Source organism: Poecilia latipinna, unplaced genomic scaffold (assembly GCF_001443285.1).
Source record: "Poecilia latipinna isolate Pla-1442-1.1 unplaced genomic scaffold, P_latipinna-1.0 Scaffold453, whole genome shotgun sequence".
Lineage (NCBI taxonomy): Eukaryota > Metazoa > Chordata > Actinopteri > Cyprinodontiformes > Poeciliidae > Poecilia > Poecilia latipinna.
The window spans coordinates 215,642-232,544 of record NW_015113069.1 but is presented as its reverse complement, the minus strand read 5'-3'; the positions used below and the strand labels follow the sequence as shown (position 1 = coordinate 232,544).

General features: G+C 41.5%; 1 protein-coding gene across 1 annotated transcript in view; it reads right to left on the bottom strand.

Annotated features, from left to right (window-relative positions):
* chd7 (chromodomain helicase DNA binding protein 7) overlaps positions 1-16,903 on the bottom strand; it is a 92,493-nt gene that overhangs the window by 12,046 nt on the left and 63,544 nt on the right. The window contains exons 13-27 of the mRNA XM_015038805.1: positions 16,247-16,490; positions 13,408-13,584; positions 13,049-13,192; positions 12,848-12,946; positions 12,590-12,758; positions 12,281-12,497; positions 11,172-11,367; positions 10,553-10,720; positions 10,252-10,431; positions 10,027-10,137; positions 7,274-7,485; positions 5,077-5,276; positions 4,583-4,742; positions 2,492-2,581; positions 345-448 (exon numbers count right to left, since the gene is read on the bottom strand). Of these exons, the coding sequence (XP_014894291.1) occupies positions 345-448; positions 2,492-2,581; positions 4,583-4,742; positions 5,077-5,276; positions 7,274-7,485; positions 10,027-10,137; positions 10,252-10,431; positions 10,553-10,720; positions 11,172-11,367; positions 12,281-12,497; positions 12,590-12,758; positions 12,848-12,946; positions 13,049-13,192; positions 13,408-13,584; positions 16,247-16,490 (2,471 nt within the window). The remainder of the gene's footprint in view (positions 1-344; positions 449-2,491; positions 2,582-4,582; positions 4,743-5,076; positions 5,277-7,273; positions 7,486-10,026; positions 10,138-10,251; positions 10,432-10,552; positions 10,721-11,171; positions 11,368-12,280; positions 12,498-12,589; positions 12,759-12,847; positions 12,947-13,048; positions 13,193-13,407; positions 13,585-16,246; positions 16,491-16,903) is intronic.

Sequence of the window (16,903 nt, the reverse complement as noted above, 5' to 3'; positions counted from 1 at the left end):
ACCTGCAGGGTAGAGAATTTGGTAGTGAAATGCTGAGGTAAACTTTGTTTATAAGTCAACACCTGTAACTGTGTGTGTTTTGTGCAGCCAGTGGTGAAAACAGCCATCAATCACCCTCCCAACTGCACTCCGAGCCTGCCAGCTGCGTACCGCCATCCCCATGGCAACACCAATCAACTGGTGGCAGGACAAGCGGGTGGTATGAGCGCTCGCCCAGAGTGTGTAGCTGCTTGCGTGATGCTTACTCTGCTGGAAGCCACTGGAGTGTCTGAGTGTGTGTGAAGGTGTTGACATTATCCAAGCGTGCAGTTATGTGTGTGTGCGTGTGTGTGTGTGTGTGTTACCGTGTTTGAAGACGCCGATGAGCAGGGACTTGTCAGCCTCCGTGTCCCACCAGTCAGCTGGGACCTCAGCGTGGAACGGCTGAGGGATCCAGATATCCAACACGCTGAGGAACAGAGACGACAGCACATTATTATCAGCCTGAGCTATTAGTGGGTCCTTCAGTATGAAATCGGTTTAGCATATTCATCCAGAAAAGGAAACATCTAAAAACAACACACGTTTATGGGACTGAGAGACTAAAAGCTGACAAAAAATTTTAAGTACAGGCATTAGTTCACAAAAAATGGTCCTTATATACTGGAATACCCAGGATGTAAGGTGATTTAAAAAACAATTTGTTAGTTTACTACTGATATTACATGTTTGCTTTTTTTTTTACTTTCAAATCAGTCTGTTATGGTAAAAGGGGAAAAAAAAGTATTTTAAACTACCTTAGTTCTCATGTAGCAATTCATGAAGAAAAAATGGAAAATGCTACAATCTGAGTTGGCAGGTTGAAGCTTTACAAAAACCAGGAATCAGATGCCGCTATCAAATCTTGTACTGAATCCATTTTGAACTCATTTATAAAGTTCTCAATTGTCATAAAATGTCTATTTTTAAGAAGTTTAAGCCCCTCACAGTGCATTTCCTTCTAGTGTAAACACGACTCTATAAAGGGAAATCCAGTCACTTCGAAACTCAACTTTGGTTTAGAAATGGCATCAAATAATATAATAAATTAAATAAAAAATTGTCTAAGATATAGATTACTCACTGGAGCTATCGCTACAAATTTTGCTACATCATTTCCAACTTCAAAATAGGAAATTTCAAATTCTTAGAAAATGAAGGAAACGCATTTTAAAAACACATCCAAGCAACCACGCAGAGATTATTTTGTTATCGCTTAAAACGTTTGGAAAAGGCCAAATTTTGTTGATAGCTTTAAAATGCCAGACAAGATGGTGGGACATTTCTTTTTCTTTTCCGAAGTGGTGCTCGTTATAATAACCACTGCTCTATGAGTCCAATCAAGTCCATCTGGTTTTGACCATGCACGTAATTAAACTTTTTTTTTTTTTGATGCCTAAACATAGAATAATTGCACAAATATCCTCCATTGTGGGAAGTGAATTGTATATCCAGCCATTTCTGGAGAGAAAGGGTACGAAACACAATAGGAGCAGAAAGACTGAGGGTGACAGGAGGAGAGAAGAAACCGGGGAAACGGTCCCTTATCTCTGCAAACAGCAGCATGCCTGGCCTTGGCAAAACACACACCAAACGTGAGCGCGCCAAGACTGGCATGCTAAATCCCCCTGGCATATGTTGGCACGATGGCACCCCGTATGCTCTTGTCTGGCACGCGCTGACAAACGCACACACATTCGGGTCTGTCACAGTAGCCATTGGAGGAAGGGAGAGGGGGGGAAGAAAGAAAAGAAAAAAAGGAGGTGGGAGAGGAACAACTTTGAGTGCACATGCTCCCCATTATAAATGCATTCACATCTGGGTGGCGGGGCAAAAGGGGGATGGGAGATGAGACTAAAGAGCACTGCTGGAAGAAAGAAATGGACAGATGGCAAGGAAAATGTAAAGTGAGGAAAAGACGGATAAGGGAGGGGAGGGGTCGTCAGGAGGAGGTGAAGGAAGCAGCTCCTCTAACGTTTACATCTGGACCGCTGCACTGCAGCGCTTGCTGCCATATTGGACCCAAAAAACCTTCTAAATAGGTCAAATGGTGATAAAAAGCTTATTTTTTTCCAGATAAAGTGTGTTTTGTGTCATCAGAATAGGAAGCCTTCTGCCAAAGAGGCCAGTAGCACACACTGAAATACACTTTAGTAATAATTCATCACTTGTTCTTAAAAATATCCACTCATGGCACGATGCATGTGAGCTACAGAGTCTCTCCATTAGCTTTTAAACTCCCTTTTGAATTCTAGGAAAATTCGTCTGCAGAAGCAGCATGACGTCTTTTTCTCCGTCAGGTAACATCAGGTTGTCGTACCACACACAGGGTGAGGAACGACATGGATGCACAGGACGGTTATGATACTATAATAACACCTTTCAGGTTATTTACGGCTTCAAAACTGGAACTTCAGGTCATGCTTAACTCTTGTGTGAGGTGAGAGAAAGCCGACATGAGGAGTTCACCGACCTGGAGTCGGCTCCTTCCAGAATGCGCTCAGCCTGGTCGCCGATGACTTCCTGCCGCAGATAATACAACATCCGGACTCTCAGCAGAACCCTAGAAAATGGAGAGAGAGAAAAAAAAAAGACTTAAAAAGTATCTCTTTTCCAGAGTTATTAGCTGAGCGAAGCTCTGTTGGCTTGTGACAATTTCACAGTTAATTATCTTGTATTTAATGTAGCAAAGTGAATTAATTATGTGGGGTTCCAGGCAATTTCCAGAGTTTGTACTGCTTTTTATCATAGTAAAAACATGAATTTAAACGTTTTCTATGAGCTTTCCACAGCAGTCAATCTAAAAAAACAATAAAGCCATGAATACCACAAACAGATGGATGGATTTGACAAGGAGGCAGAATGATACAACTGTGTTTGGAAATACAAAGGCCACACTTTATTTTCCTTTTTCTAGCTAAAATATACCAAATATTATTTTTTTCCCACATTTCCAGACAGCAGATTAACCATATTGATGTTTTTAACTACTTTAAAGTGCATTTGGGTGGTAAAAAAAAAAAAAAAAAACAACACAAAAAACTGCAAATATGCAAAAAACTACAAAGGGAATCCACTTTTTCCCTTTGTTGCTTTTGATCCCCAGTCGGATAAAATACAGTAAATTTGAACCCGATATGATAAATTCCAGTTAAACAGGTCGTAGTGAACAACAACTAAGAAAATAGATTCTGTATACTAAACGTCATTTAGGTGCATCAAGAGTAAAGGGAGTTGAATACAATGCATGTCCATGCATATTTTTATTTGTAAAAACTGCAGAAAACTTCCACTTCACAGTCATGCGCTTGTTTGCGTTGCCCCCCCAACACCTCACCCCCTGACAAGCTACGCTATAGTTCGTGGTGGTAATGTGACAGATGTTTTCCAGGGGTTGCGGGTGGAATAATTTTGCAAGGTATTGAAATTTTACAGCGCCCAGTTATGTGATAATTATGTTTTTGACATTTCAACTCTCAGATGGAGAATCTGACACACTTCCTTCTGCACATCAGCGTTCTGCTACTGTCATCAAATGAACCGTCCTTCCTCTCTCTCTCTTCTTCTCTCTCCCTCCGTCTCTCTCTCTGGACACAAATTACAGATGTTCAGCATCGCAGATCGCTGCGAGCATTTCCTCCGGAAAAGAGAAATGAATCACTCCAGGCAGCCGGCAGCTAGAGTCAGATGTAATCTCGTGACACTGGGAACACAGCTCACTATCTGGGAGATTTGCTTCACTGTAAACATTTGTCACCAGATTTGTCACCAGCAAGAAGCAGTGTTGGGAGCAAAAGACAAGAGGGGCCGAGGCGGAGGCTGAGAGGATGGAGCAGTGCTGGAAGGAAGGGAACAGAAAGTTTGGAGAGGAGCTGAAGAGGAGGGGGTGATGAAGACAGGCCTTTGCACCTCATTCTCCGTGCGTTTGTGTGTGTGTGTGTGCGTGTGTGTGTGTGTGTGCATCAATGGCATAACAAGTTGCAGAGCGTGTGTGTGTTTGTTGGCAGGCTGTGTGTGCTCATCCATCAATGTGCCAGGCCTGATTAGCCACACAACGCTGTGCTCCAGCCTAGCAGATGGCACCACATAATCACCCCCAAGTGTGTGTATGTGTGTGTCTGTGTTTGTGAACGTCTTTTACCCACTTCCAACAGGTCTGCCTGCCTAGCACCTGGGCTGGCACCCAGCCAGACAGACACACACACACACACACACACACACACACACACACACACACACACCCACACACAGAAACTTCCCTGTCAAGAAGGAAAAGAAAAAAAAAAAAAAAGAATATCTTGGAACTGAATTTGGAGGGCAAAGAAGCATATCTCCCTGACAACAGGGGAGAAATCTGACCACAGAAGTGTGTGTGTGTGTATATATATATACGCCTTTTTTTTTTGTTTAAGTTTTAGATGCACATACTGAAACCAAAACATCTGCCACCTAAATCCTTGCCGCATTTATGAAGCAAATTTATTCCCCATCAACTGGCTGCCGGATGGGCTTTTAAAATAGTTTGAAATAACATTCTACAAGCTGATATTTAACGAAGTCTCACTTGTTACAGTGATGTTTCAGGTGCCTCTTGTAGCTGTCCTCCTGCAGCAAATGGTCAGGGTTGCAGGTGGCCAGCCAATCAGCTCGTGGCGTCTGAGGAGGAGGAGTGGTCATCTTGCCCTTCTTCCCCTTCCTGCCCCTGGGAACAGGGGTAGAGAGACCTGGGGAAGGTTCAGAAGCATCTAGTGAGCCAAATTTTCTTTTATGAGAACTTTTCTGTTATTTTTTTATGATAAAACTTTTGTTGGCACACATTTTCAAATCTGGATTTCAAAAACAAACAACAAGGCTGATGCGCAATAATATGCAGAAAAAAAACTGTAGATATTTTTAATGTCTTCTTTTAACGCCAATGTTTTCGTTTTAACTTTATACCGCTGGTTCGGATCGTCTCCCTTTCAAAGAACCGACTGCTATAGAAACGTTTCACTTTGCTGTTTAAGTCCAATAAAACCCAGCGCTACATGTTGAAACCGGCAGGATTGCGCATCTCACCAGAGTGATTCGTCAGTGTCCTGGTGGTGCCGTCTTCGCTCGGGGTGATCAAGTCCCAGATGAAGCTCTTGATGTTCTCGTCGCCGCGGTAATGCAGCAGACAGTAGGCCAGGAGAGCCCTACAGATCGTCTCCACGTCCGCCTCCTTCAGGGGACGCTTGAAGCGGCCGTGAGCGAGGATGTCGCTCCACCTACCCCAACTGCAGAGACGCATGGGAAGACGAACTGCCAGTGAGTCATAGTTGCAAGAACCGGCGATAAATTACTATCGGAAACTAACGATACGCTGCGCTATAAATCAGAATAATTTACTGGCTCCTGAATGGAAATTTAAGATAAACAGGAAAAAATGTGATTTTTCTTTCGTAATACTGGGATCTAGTGGAAGTCAACGTGACCCTCATCCATCATGAATATTTACACGCATCCACCTGATTTGCTCTACATCCGCTTCTCTCTCTCTCTCTCACTCTCTCTCTCTCTCCACATTTTACCAGTCTGCTGACTTAACCACTACTGGCAGCCCAACTAGTCCCACCCAAACATCCCTCTGAGTGTGTGTTTTCATGGATCACAGCCCATCTCCCCCCACTAACTAAAGACCCACTGGCTGATGTGGATTTCCTCCCGCTTTCCTCTTTCATATTTCTTTTTACTGCTGCTTCTCAGTATTCACTGAAGCATGTGAGTTTGTCTTTTTCTAGAAAATGGAGGGGGAGGCCAAAGGAAAGAGATGAGGAATATATATATATGGAAAAAAACATGGCTGAACGGAGATGACGGGCCTACTCAGACAGTGTGTTTTTGTGTCCTACAGCCCCGGGCCACAAGACTAGACTGTAACAATAACAATGCTGATGTCTCACTAGCATCACTGTTCATTCTTTTACACACACACACACACACACACACACCAAGCAAGTGAGCCATGAAAATGGAAGGGCTCACCAGATAATTAGAATCTGCAGTAAGTATGTCAGCCAGGCTGCGTGTAGGACGCTGTGATGCTACATGCTGAATGAGTTTTAGTTCAGACGATTCTGACACATTAAGATTGATCATTTTATTGGTTTTAAATCAACATCCGTGTGTGCGACGTCTTAATCTGCTTCACTGCGATTTCTGGTAGGCGTCATGGATTCCCCCCGCTGCATAACGATAATATGTTTCGCAGTCGAATGGACGGCAACTACTTTTAATCTCCAGTTCCTGGTGTACAGCTTTCCATTGTACTCAGAGTGTAATGGCAAAGAAGGAGAAAATGTCAGAGAAATGTGGGTTAATTGTAACTGACATCATCACTGCAATCGCATATTTTCCTAAAATCAAGCAGCCCTGATCTAATCTAAATACACCCAGAAGTGTCTCGGAAGAAATTGTAAAGTTTTTTTTTTTTGTTTTTTTTTTGGGAGATTTCTGAAAACCACAAGGGGAAAGTAGGTATGCACAGGGAAATTTGGGGGGACTTCTCTTTAAAAGGTGGAGGTGTGAGAGAATAAATATATGTAAATACCTCGCCCATATTGTGTGAGTCACTAGACTAAGTGAGATCACAGGGGGAGCCAATAAAATTGAGCACATTAATATAAAGAGGTATAAAAAGCCATAAATTTGACTAATATTGTACTGCAGCCTTTGTTTTACAACGAAAAACTTTTTAAATTCAACCTTTAATTTGGACTCATTTATTCAGTTGGTTAAAAGAAAGTAATGATTGATCATGTAAATCCCCTGGGGCATCATTACTGTTACCTGAAACAGCCTGTTTATAATAAATGCAGCAACATTTTATCAACATTTGATTTTTTTTAGGTTGATCTCTGCTTCTATGAACTTATATGTTTATGGCTCTTATTAATGAGGTGATGCAGACGCCTTTTCTTTTACCCAGTGGCCACAAGGCAGAACGACTGCCCATATTTACATTGCTGCCTCACAGCGATCGGGAAGGCAAGAAGAGATCGTGGAAGAAGCGAGACTGTTCACAAGGTAAAAGTAAAACGAAGTATCAACCATTAAAATTGTTTAAGTAAAAGAATACACTTTCCTAAATTTTTTCTTTTTTTTTCTTTTTGAACAAATGTATCAGTAAATGTCGCCAGCACTTTATCATCAGTTTCTTATAGTTTCCCTTTGCTTAGAAAACAGCAGTTCGGTCCAGTTCTTAGGCCTTAGAAAATGTTAAAAAGTGACTAACCCGTAGACCAGCAGGTTCTTCTCCACCCTGAAGCACTCGGACCGGGGGTATCCCTGCGTTTTGTCTTGAGGCCGTCGCTGTTTGGACGACGGCTTGCTGGGCTCGTCGTCGTCGCTCTCCAGCTCGGAGAACTCGAGCATCTCGTCCTCTTTCACGCTGCTGTAGTGCCGCGTCTGCTTCCTCACCCTGGGCGTGTCGATCACCAGAGTGTTCTGCACATAAAATCAGGACAGCACTTTCAGTTGAGCATTTCTTAAGCCTGCATATGTTTTTTATTCTGCCACCATCTTGTTCTGGAAAAGGCTCTGGGTTTTATTTCAGATGGACTAAAAATCCAACCTCAACATTATGCAGGGCGCCTTCTGTTGCACCCCTCTGAAGTGACCCATCTGTAAGTTCCTTGTACGTGCCGACTGCCATAACTATTGTAAATGCTGCGAAAACATGGCATCTTCAGCCCTGAATCTGATTAATTGGATATTTGGCTCTGCTCTTCATTGCTGATATCGGGGAAATTTACCGTCTAGCTCAAACATAAACTGGCAGTAATTATGTTGTCTAATGAATTACATTTTTGTTCAATTAATTAGATTTTTCACTCCCTAGCAGCCCCATTAATATGTGCAAACAGGGCCGTAGTTAGTCCCACAATTATCACAGAGCTGCAGTCATTTCCATTTTAACGTCACACAATAAGAAATCCACTGGGGAATGGCCTGGATTCACGCTCGCAGAGGTGGATTAAGTGTTTCAGTGGAGGGCCCTCAAAGAGAGAAGCGAGAAGTACACAGAGGAAAAAAGAAAAACAGAAAACGATATGAAGCAGGAATATAAAGACTCCGGTTAGCAGAACGTGCAAGCCAGCGTGGAAGAAAGTAGCGGAGGCCTTGTTTCTGTGTGTGCATGTGTGAGCACAAGCCTAAGTGATATCTCTGTAGCCTCAAGGCATCTGCGCTCTGTTAAGTGGAGCTAAGCAGCTTACTCTCCCTCGCTCGCTCAAACACACACACGAGAGCAGGGAAACATGGGTAATTAAGGAAGAGAGGAGATTCCCAACTGTCAATATTAATCTCCCTCTTCCTCTCTCTGTGTGTGCTTCCCTCCTGTCCTGGCCGTCTCCTGCTTCCAGGCCATCTCACACACACGCGCGCGCACACACACGTCCTCCTAGTGTGTGGTGAGAGCGCGCATAATTTACCAACGTGACCCCGCTTTATCGTTAAGGAGATGCACAGCAGTGTGTTTGTGCTGTCTGACGATCTGCCTTTACCACGTGATCTTATGAGGACTTGAGAAAAATAAATACATTTGTGATTCCAGCGTACCTACTTACAGGCTTAATATAAATGTTTTGAAAATGATTTAAGGAGGAAAAAAACAGAACTATAAAGCAGCAATAACTAGTCTACAACTGGCAGTCAGCATCAGTACTTTTAGCTGATCTTTTCTCTGGTTGAATGCAGACATTGTAAGCGGTGCAGCTGCCGTCTTGAAAAGAGATTGTAGTTCTCAACGAGTTTCCTTATCCAGTTAAATAAAGGTTTTTTGTTATTATTATTATAACATTTAATTAATGAACCATTTTAACCAAAAGATAGGAATGCTTTCCTCCAAACTGCTGTGTTTACCAGGAGTTTCCTGGTGGCAAGGAAACTTTGCTTATCACACCAACAGGGAACAAAGAGTCTGATTCACGCCGAGTTGAGTATAAAGCCATAAAGCTGTTTTAAAGGTTTCAAAGGCCGACCCAGTGAGAAGTAAACAAGATAAACAGGCATATGGACACCCTGTAAAGTTGGATTAAAATTACAGAGACAAATTAAAAAAATATATGAGCAGCTTGAAGTTATCACACACAGACACTTCTAGTGAACCAATAAGAAGAAAAAAAAAACCTTTTTTGATTATTTTTTTTTTTATTACTGGTGATTACATCCGATATACAACTATGTTTACTCCTGAATAAGTGTTTGATAAAGACTGATTATATTCCTGCTTCATATCGTTTCAATATGCAGAATTTGTCCAAAAGACTGAACTTATTACATTAATTTTAGTCATATACTGTCTACTTTCTTGTTATTTTAACAAAATTATAATTTCAACCAGATAAACATCTATAGTCTACATGATTAGAATTGAAATAAAGCTTTTAATTGAAACAAATTGTTTCTCTTGAAGTAGCACTCAGGACAGAACTGGAGGCTATATTTGATCATTTCCAGCTTGATGTAATATTTGATAAACTTTGAAGGGCCTAATTTTGTTTATTCTTTTCAGAGTAGCACATTTTATAATTAAGGTGTAAAAATTTACTATTTTTTTGATGTATTCAATGTGGAAATTCTCAGAAAAAATGCCTATTTGTTAAAGAAAATAAATTATTCACTAGAGAAAGGTAGCTCAGTAGCTTTTTACTACTGCTGCTACGATAAGTCAACATTGGTTATTACAGTTGCAGTCGTCTATAATATTTATTATTTTTGATTTGACAAAGCAAATGTTAAGCTAGTAATTTTGATCAGTGGAGCTCCTTTAGTGTCCATGCTGACAGCTAATGGTTTATTTAAAATTCCCAAATCTGTCTCTTTTTTAGAGAAAAGTGTAGTTGCCTTCTTCCAGCTGACCCGCAGTGCACAGCAGCAGGTGGAGGCAGTGGTTGGATTGGAGAAAAAACCTCAAAATTTCTCTAGAATCTAAGATTTTGACACAGAAAGGTTTCAACAGGAGGACGCGTTCTGTTGGTGTCGTACCCGGCCGTTGATGGCGTCCATGTCCAGCTCTGCTTTCTTGGCCCATTTCTGCCAGAAGTCTGGATCCTCCAGAGAAATGTCTGTTCGGTTTCCTGTTGCAACAAAACTGGCCTGCAGGCAGATGAAAACATGTTTGTGTAATTATGACACACTTGGCTTCGCACACAGAGAGTACAGGCGCTGCTTGAGAGGAAGCAAAAATGAAACAAATGAAAGGAATTTCACCTTTGCAAACGTGGAGCCTTTGCCCTCCGACTCGATGGTGATGGTGTGGGTTCGTCTCTGGAGGATCTGGTCAATGTCTTCCTCGCAGAATTTCGAGCCTTCGTCTTCTTCGTCCATCAGAGCACCATAAGCGCCTTTTCTCAGTAGGTCTTCAATCTCTTTCTTAGACAACTGCTGGACCTGGACAAGGAGTTTTAATTGGAGAGAATAATCAAAAGGTGGTCAAAAACAAGTCAGATTCTGAAATCAGACATCTTGGCCAGGATGGTAGGGGTGTGACAGAGGATCTGGTGGGACTCACCCCGCTGCTTGCGTTCTCTCGGCCGCTCATGCTTTGGAGGACGGCCTTGTCGAGGCCGAGCTTCAGACTGGCCTTGTCAAACATCTCCCGCTCGTAGCTGTTCCTGGTGATCAGGCGGTAGATCTTCACCGACTTGGACTGGCCGATACGATGACATCTCGCCTGAGCCTGGTGGAGAGTTTTGAGACTTTTTTTTTTCTTTCCCCAGTTCACATGTCCCACTGTTACCAGTGGGACATGTTCCTACCAATAAGAAGACTGAATAGATCGTCTGGTGAGCGAACAGATTGGCAAACAGTCGGGATGGATAATTGGGAAAAGTGGATGAACAGAAATGAACGGATGCAGGAATGGATAAATGGATGAACTAACTGACAGATGGACATTTACCAAACAATTAGGTGGTTGGGCAGCTAATTATCGGATGAATAGACAGAAAAATCTAGAAACAAATGTTTTTTGCCATGTTTTCCCCATTTATACCCATTTGAATATAGAAAGTACCTAAATTGCTTATTTTTCCACACAAGATCCACTCCGCAAAGGAATTCTATTCTTAAAAATATAGAAAATGCCAGATGCAATAAAAAGCGACCCAGTGGCAGCATGGGGTGTATACCTGAAGGTCATTCTGAGGGTTCCAGTCAGAGTCGAAGATGATGCATGTATCCGCTGCGGTTAAGTTGATGCCAAGCCCACCGGCTCTGGTGCAGAGCAGGAAGACGAATCGGTCCGAGTCTGGTCTGGAAAACCTGTCGATGGCCGCCTGTCGCAGGTTCCCCCGAACGCGGCCGTCTATCCGTTCATATGGATAGCTGTGTGGAAAAAAAGGAATGAAATAAGTTCAAACAATAACAGGAAGTCTGCTTAGTAATCTCTGTCAGCTTTATTTCCATTCATTTTAACACAAAGTTGTACTTTTTTTAACCTACAGGAAATCAAATTGTCATGTTATAGAAGTTCTTTCAAGGAAAGGCTGGTAAAATTAGACAAATTCTTGATGTTGGAGGACATCTGTCCACAATCAGTTACTGTTTAATTAAACAGATAAAGACTATTGCTAAATCTCTACCCAACCCACAAGTTGTCCTGGCAGTTCCCTGCTTTACCAGGAAGACGGACAGATATATTTGTGGCGTGTCGAATAGAGCAGGAGCTTCTTAAAGAGACAGAGGTCAATTTCTAGGTGTCAAATTGCGAAGTCAAATTTCATTTAAATCATGTTTGATACATCCAGGTAGGCCTGCCACGATAGCAAATATTGCTGGACAATAAACTGTCCAAGAAATTATTGTGAGAAAAGATATTATTGTTTTGAGATAATTTAAAAGTAATATACATTGATAATGTCATAATAATGTAAGTTTGCTCTTTCAAAGATTAATAAACTTTAATTTTGAGAAGTGATTTTAAATATCCAAAACAAAACATGACCAAAAACAATAAATAAAAAAGGAAATGAAAACCACACACAACCTACACCATAAATAAAATGGATTATGATGTTTCTGTAAACAAAAACGCCCTTTAAAAAAAAACAACAGACTGGAAATTATTGAGTTCATTTAAATTTATCATGCACTAGGCTTATATACAGTATTTTGTATTTTAAACTTGATTTTGCCATAAAATAGCGATATGTGCCTGGACAATACATGGTACCTTCCACTTTAAAACCCTTGGTAACACAAGGAAACCTGCATCAAACAGGTTTGTCTCCCTGCTCACCGTCTCTGGATGAGGTAGTCCTCCAGAATGTCCAGGCAGCGGACCATCTGACTGAAAATCAACACCCTGTGTCCTCCGGCTTTCAGTTTGGGCAGCAGCTTGTCGATGAGCACCAGCTTCCCGGCCGCCTGGATCATAGCTTGGAGGGCCATTTCAGGCACATCAATCCTGCCGCCGTGGGAATCCCTGAACTCCTCGATGATCTTCTCCTCCGCTCCTGGACGGCAGACAGGAAAAAGACAATCATCATAAACGGCGTTCTGGGCCAATTTGCAGCACTATCCATCCATTAAGGGGCAGAGCACGCACCATTTATGAGGTAGGGGTGGTTGCAGCATTTCCTCAGCTCCATCATGGTGTTGAGGAGATTGGGCACACTAGCTGATCCACTTCCTCCCGCGCCTCCTTTGGACAGGAAGGAGAAGTTTTTCTCCAGAATGGCCCGATAGTATTTCTTCTGGATGTTGGTCAACTCCACCTAACAACAACAAATCGATCGGCTTATCTCATTTCTCCACTTGAGAAGCTTTCCTATAAGAGAAAGCACTTTGACGGCAAGTCCTCTACCTCTATAATGGTTTCTTCTTTGGGGGCCAGGTTCTTCTCCACATCCTCCTTCAGTCTTCTAAGCATCATGGGCTTCAGGATGCCTTGAAGTTTTTGGACCTGACATACGCAAAGAACAATGTTATCTACCAGGTAATTTGTGGGAGACTTAGAGATATTTTCCTTCGTGTTTGCAGCGTTGCGCTGGTTAGCGCCAGCTACCTGTTCTTCAGTCTTCAAGTCTCCAAATTCAGTCATGAAAGTCTGTTCAGATGGGAATCTCTCTGGTTCCAGGAAGTTGAGTAAGCTGAAGAGCTCCTCCACTGTGTTCTGAAGAGGAGTTCCTGTCAACAAGACTTTGTGCTCCTGGAGGACAAAGCAGAGAGAGGATATACAAATTTAGCGTTTCTAAAATTAAAAAGCAGGAAGCGTCTGCGGGACTTTGAAATCCTGGAAAGATGAGAAAGAGAGATTACATCAGCAAAGCCGAAACACTGGGCTAATTAAAAATGAGTCTTCCTTCTTTCTAACTCTCAGTACGTCCCTAAGAAAAAATAATAATAAAAATTACATCCACTCACCATATCCATCATCTTGAGCCCCTCCAGCAGCTTGCAGTTGCGGTTTTTGAGGCGGTGGGCTTCGTCGATCACTACGCAGCGCCACGGGATGCTGCGCAGCTCTGGACAGTCGGCGAGGATCATCTCGAAGGTTGTGATGACAGCATGGAAGCGATACACGCCTTTTACTATCTTACCCTGGAGAAATGTGCAAAGGAGAACAAGGACAATAATGAAGGGTGCTAAAAAGAATAAGTAACCCTCATTCATTATTGATTCCTGAAATATGGTCGCACAGAATCATCAATCTACAAGTAAAAAGCCAAGCAACACTGTGAAGCGAGCATTTTGAACAAATCTGTCTACATATTTTAGAAAATTTAAAGATAAATTGGATTCTGTGCCTCAACCCAACTCAATAAATTTATTCGAGTGCTATTTAAAACCTCTCCTACATTACATCTTTTAAAATGGGATGACCAGCGCCTTGAATCGTTTCACAAACTATCACATTACAATCACAAACTTCCGTTTATTGAGCTTTTATGGGACAGATCGTGGCAGAGCATTGTGTTAATAAATGTGCAAAATGTCTGACATACATTTTACTTCAGACCCTTGGCGTCAATATTTGCAGCTGAAAGTAATTTGGATTATGTGCCTACCAGTTTTACAAAGTACAAAGACAGAAACTTTCACCACACACTCCCAATATGATGGCCCAGTCAAAGTTAAGATGCATCTTTGACCGGAGTTAATAATATTTGATCTAAAACTATAGCCTAGTAGCTCTGGTTTCATGCTTAGGGTTGCTGTTTAACTGGAAGGTGAAATTCCAGTTGTTCGAGGGGTATAAATACTTTTATGAAGCATTGCATTGTGGAAAATGACTCAGCGCTTTAAAGCCTACATCCAAAAACAACTGGATCTCTTAAACAAACACCAGAACATGGGAGTTGTTTTAAAAGTTAGGTTAGCCGCTGAGGCAGGCAGAAAAGCAGTCAAAGGGCCTTGAGAAAGGCTTTGATTAAAGCTTTACTTCTACTACTCCATCTCAGACAAAGCACCAAGTTGTTAGACTGGAAATAATATGAAATCTCAGCTTATGTCTGGTATTTTCTTTATTTCCTTTTCTCCCATATTTGAACCAAAAAAGAAAAAAACTAATTTCTAAAAGTGTACAAGCCTCTGCAATTCAATTGCAGCTTTCATGTAGTTATCTATTCCATGGCTTGGTTTTAAAACAAGCAAAACAAAAATCAGTTCTGCGTTGCCATTTTGCCCTCAACTTCCCTTCGTTTAGATTTTAATAAACGCTCATTTATGATGAAGCCTGCACATGCATGTTTGCATAGAAATGTCTCTGGCGTCTCCAGTCTGTGGAGGACACAGCGGATGGGAGAAAAGAACACAAGGTGCCGTCTTCATGACGACCTGGAGGATTACCTCAGGCAGGATTAGCGAGCGCGCCGCTACTGCAGCTTATTTTCTTCGGGGACTCGCTGTGGCGGAGGTTATGCCGAGAGATGTTTGCAGCATTGTACAATGAGAGCTTACAGTATAACAGCTTACAGCTACAGGACTGTAAAGAGCTTAAGTGGCCAAGGAGCCGTGTTCTTCCTCGGCCAGCTCAATATTTCCCCGTCACTGAGGGGGTGTTCAGATGTGCTGACCGATCCATGCAAAAAGGTCTTGTTTATAACGGGCCTCCTGCACATCCCACTTCTCACATGGACACAGTTAACGGATAAAATATCAGGGCTAATAATAGCTGCTGACATCTCCTTAAAAGGACATATATACTTTATAGTCAGAGAACCTGAAAATCTTTTCTTTTATATGCACTTTGAGCATGGAAGTCAAGCAATGTCCAAATATAAAACTGTTTAAAATGTCATTTAAGAAGATGGTCATCACTGCACATCAATAGGAGAAATACTGTTAATACTGCTATGATCTATTTTATTGTTACTATTTAATGAAGTTATTACTGCATTATTATCGGTTTAGAAAGAACTTTAACATGTTGAAAATGAAGCTTTCTCATAATGGCATACAATAAATACACTGTACTAGTTAAATATGGATATAAAAAATACAAAATAAATGTTAAAACCATGTTAATGTGAATAATAATTTATCGAATGATGATATAGATGTGAGAGGGGTGGGTTTAAAAATAAGTCCATACTTCTACCCACTCCTTTGAATGTGTAAATATACTTTACTACTGTTCTTTTGTTTGCTTTTGTTTCGATTGCTTTTCTTTGTATATATTATTTTACTACACTACGTTCAATAAAGCTAAACTTTAAAACGGCACAAAAATTAAACATTTCGGGTTGCACCTCCCTAAAACAGACAACCACTACCAAATATCAATAATATAAAAGACGTGTGGCTACCAAGAAACAACATGAAACGTAACACAAACTGGAGGGACAGAACAACATTAATACCACAGCAAAGCCACATCTGGGGATGAAAACTACCTGCAAAACAAACCGAGTTTCCTTAAAATAACTTACTGACAGAGACATTACTGCAGTTAAAACTAAAAAGTGAGACTGTCAGCTCTTTCTATTCAAAGACCAAAATGGTTTACGCAATTGTATGACTAATATCTAGCATCACTGTTCATTTTATTTTATGTTTCTCACCTTTCAAAATGGAAATTATAACTACTAGTCAAAAACAAGGCAAAAGGAAAATTATGTCATTACAAAAGAGTGAAAAATAAATCCTGCAAGTTCATAAATTCTTCTTATTAGCAACTCTTTTAAGCTGTGAACATAATTTGACTGGGAGAGAATGAGTAAGAAGTCCTGCCCAGGCCTTTTTATATTATTTTATTTTTTACCTGTGCGTCTCTGTAGTACATCTCATAGGCCTGGATGGTTTTCCGGCTGGCCTGGCTGCCATGGTAGACCACCACATTGAGCTCCGTCCAGGTCCTGAACTCTCTCTCCCAGTTAGGGATGGTGGAGAGAGGGGCGATGATCAGGAATGGCCCCTCGATGCTCTTCATGTATATCTCATAGAGGAATGTAATGGACTGGATGGTCTTCCCGAGGCCCATCTCGTCTGCCAGGATACAGTTACGTCTGCGGATGATGATGATGATGGTGACGTGGACAGGATGAAAAGTCAAAAACAGATGGATTTTAGATTCTTTGTATTTAGTGTCACTGAACTGCAAGAATTTCTCCTGCTTTCGTCGTAGGCGCTCTGTGTACACTGAGGCCCTGATGTTAAATTCCATGAATTTTCAAGACCCGCTTTCATAAAATAAAAGATTCCCCCCCTCCATTCTGGTTCAGCAACGCCAATTTTCCAGTGGAGTTTGTCAGTTTGCCTTCCACTGCTGTGATCTAATGCAAAAAACACACGGGACACGTTTGGAAAAATACTTGGTAATGCATCTCTGGAAAAGTCTGTCTTCCTCTGCAGCTTGACCATATTTCTTAAATATGTGTCAGATAGTCCAGAAAATCCAACTGCGATATTCACTTTCAAA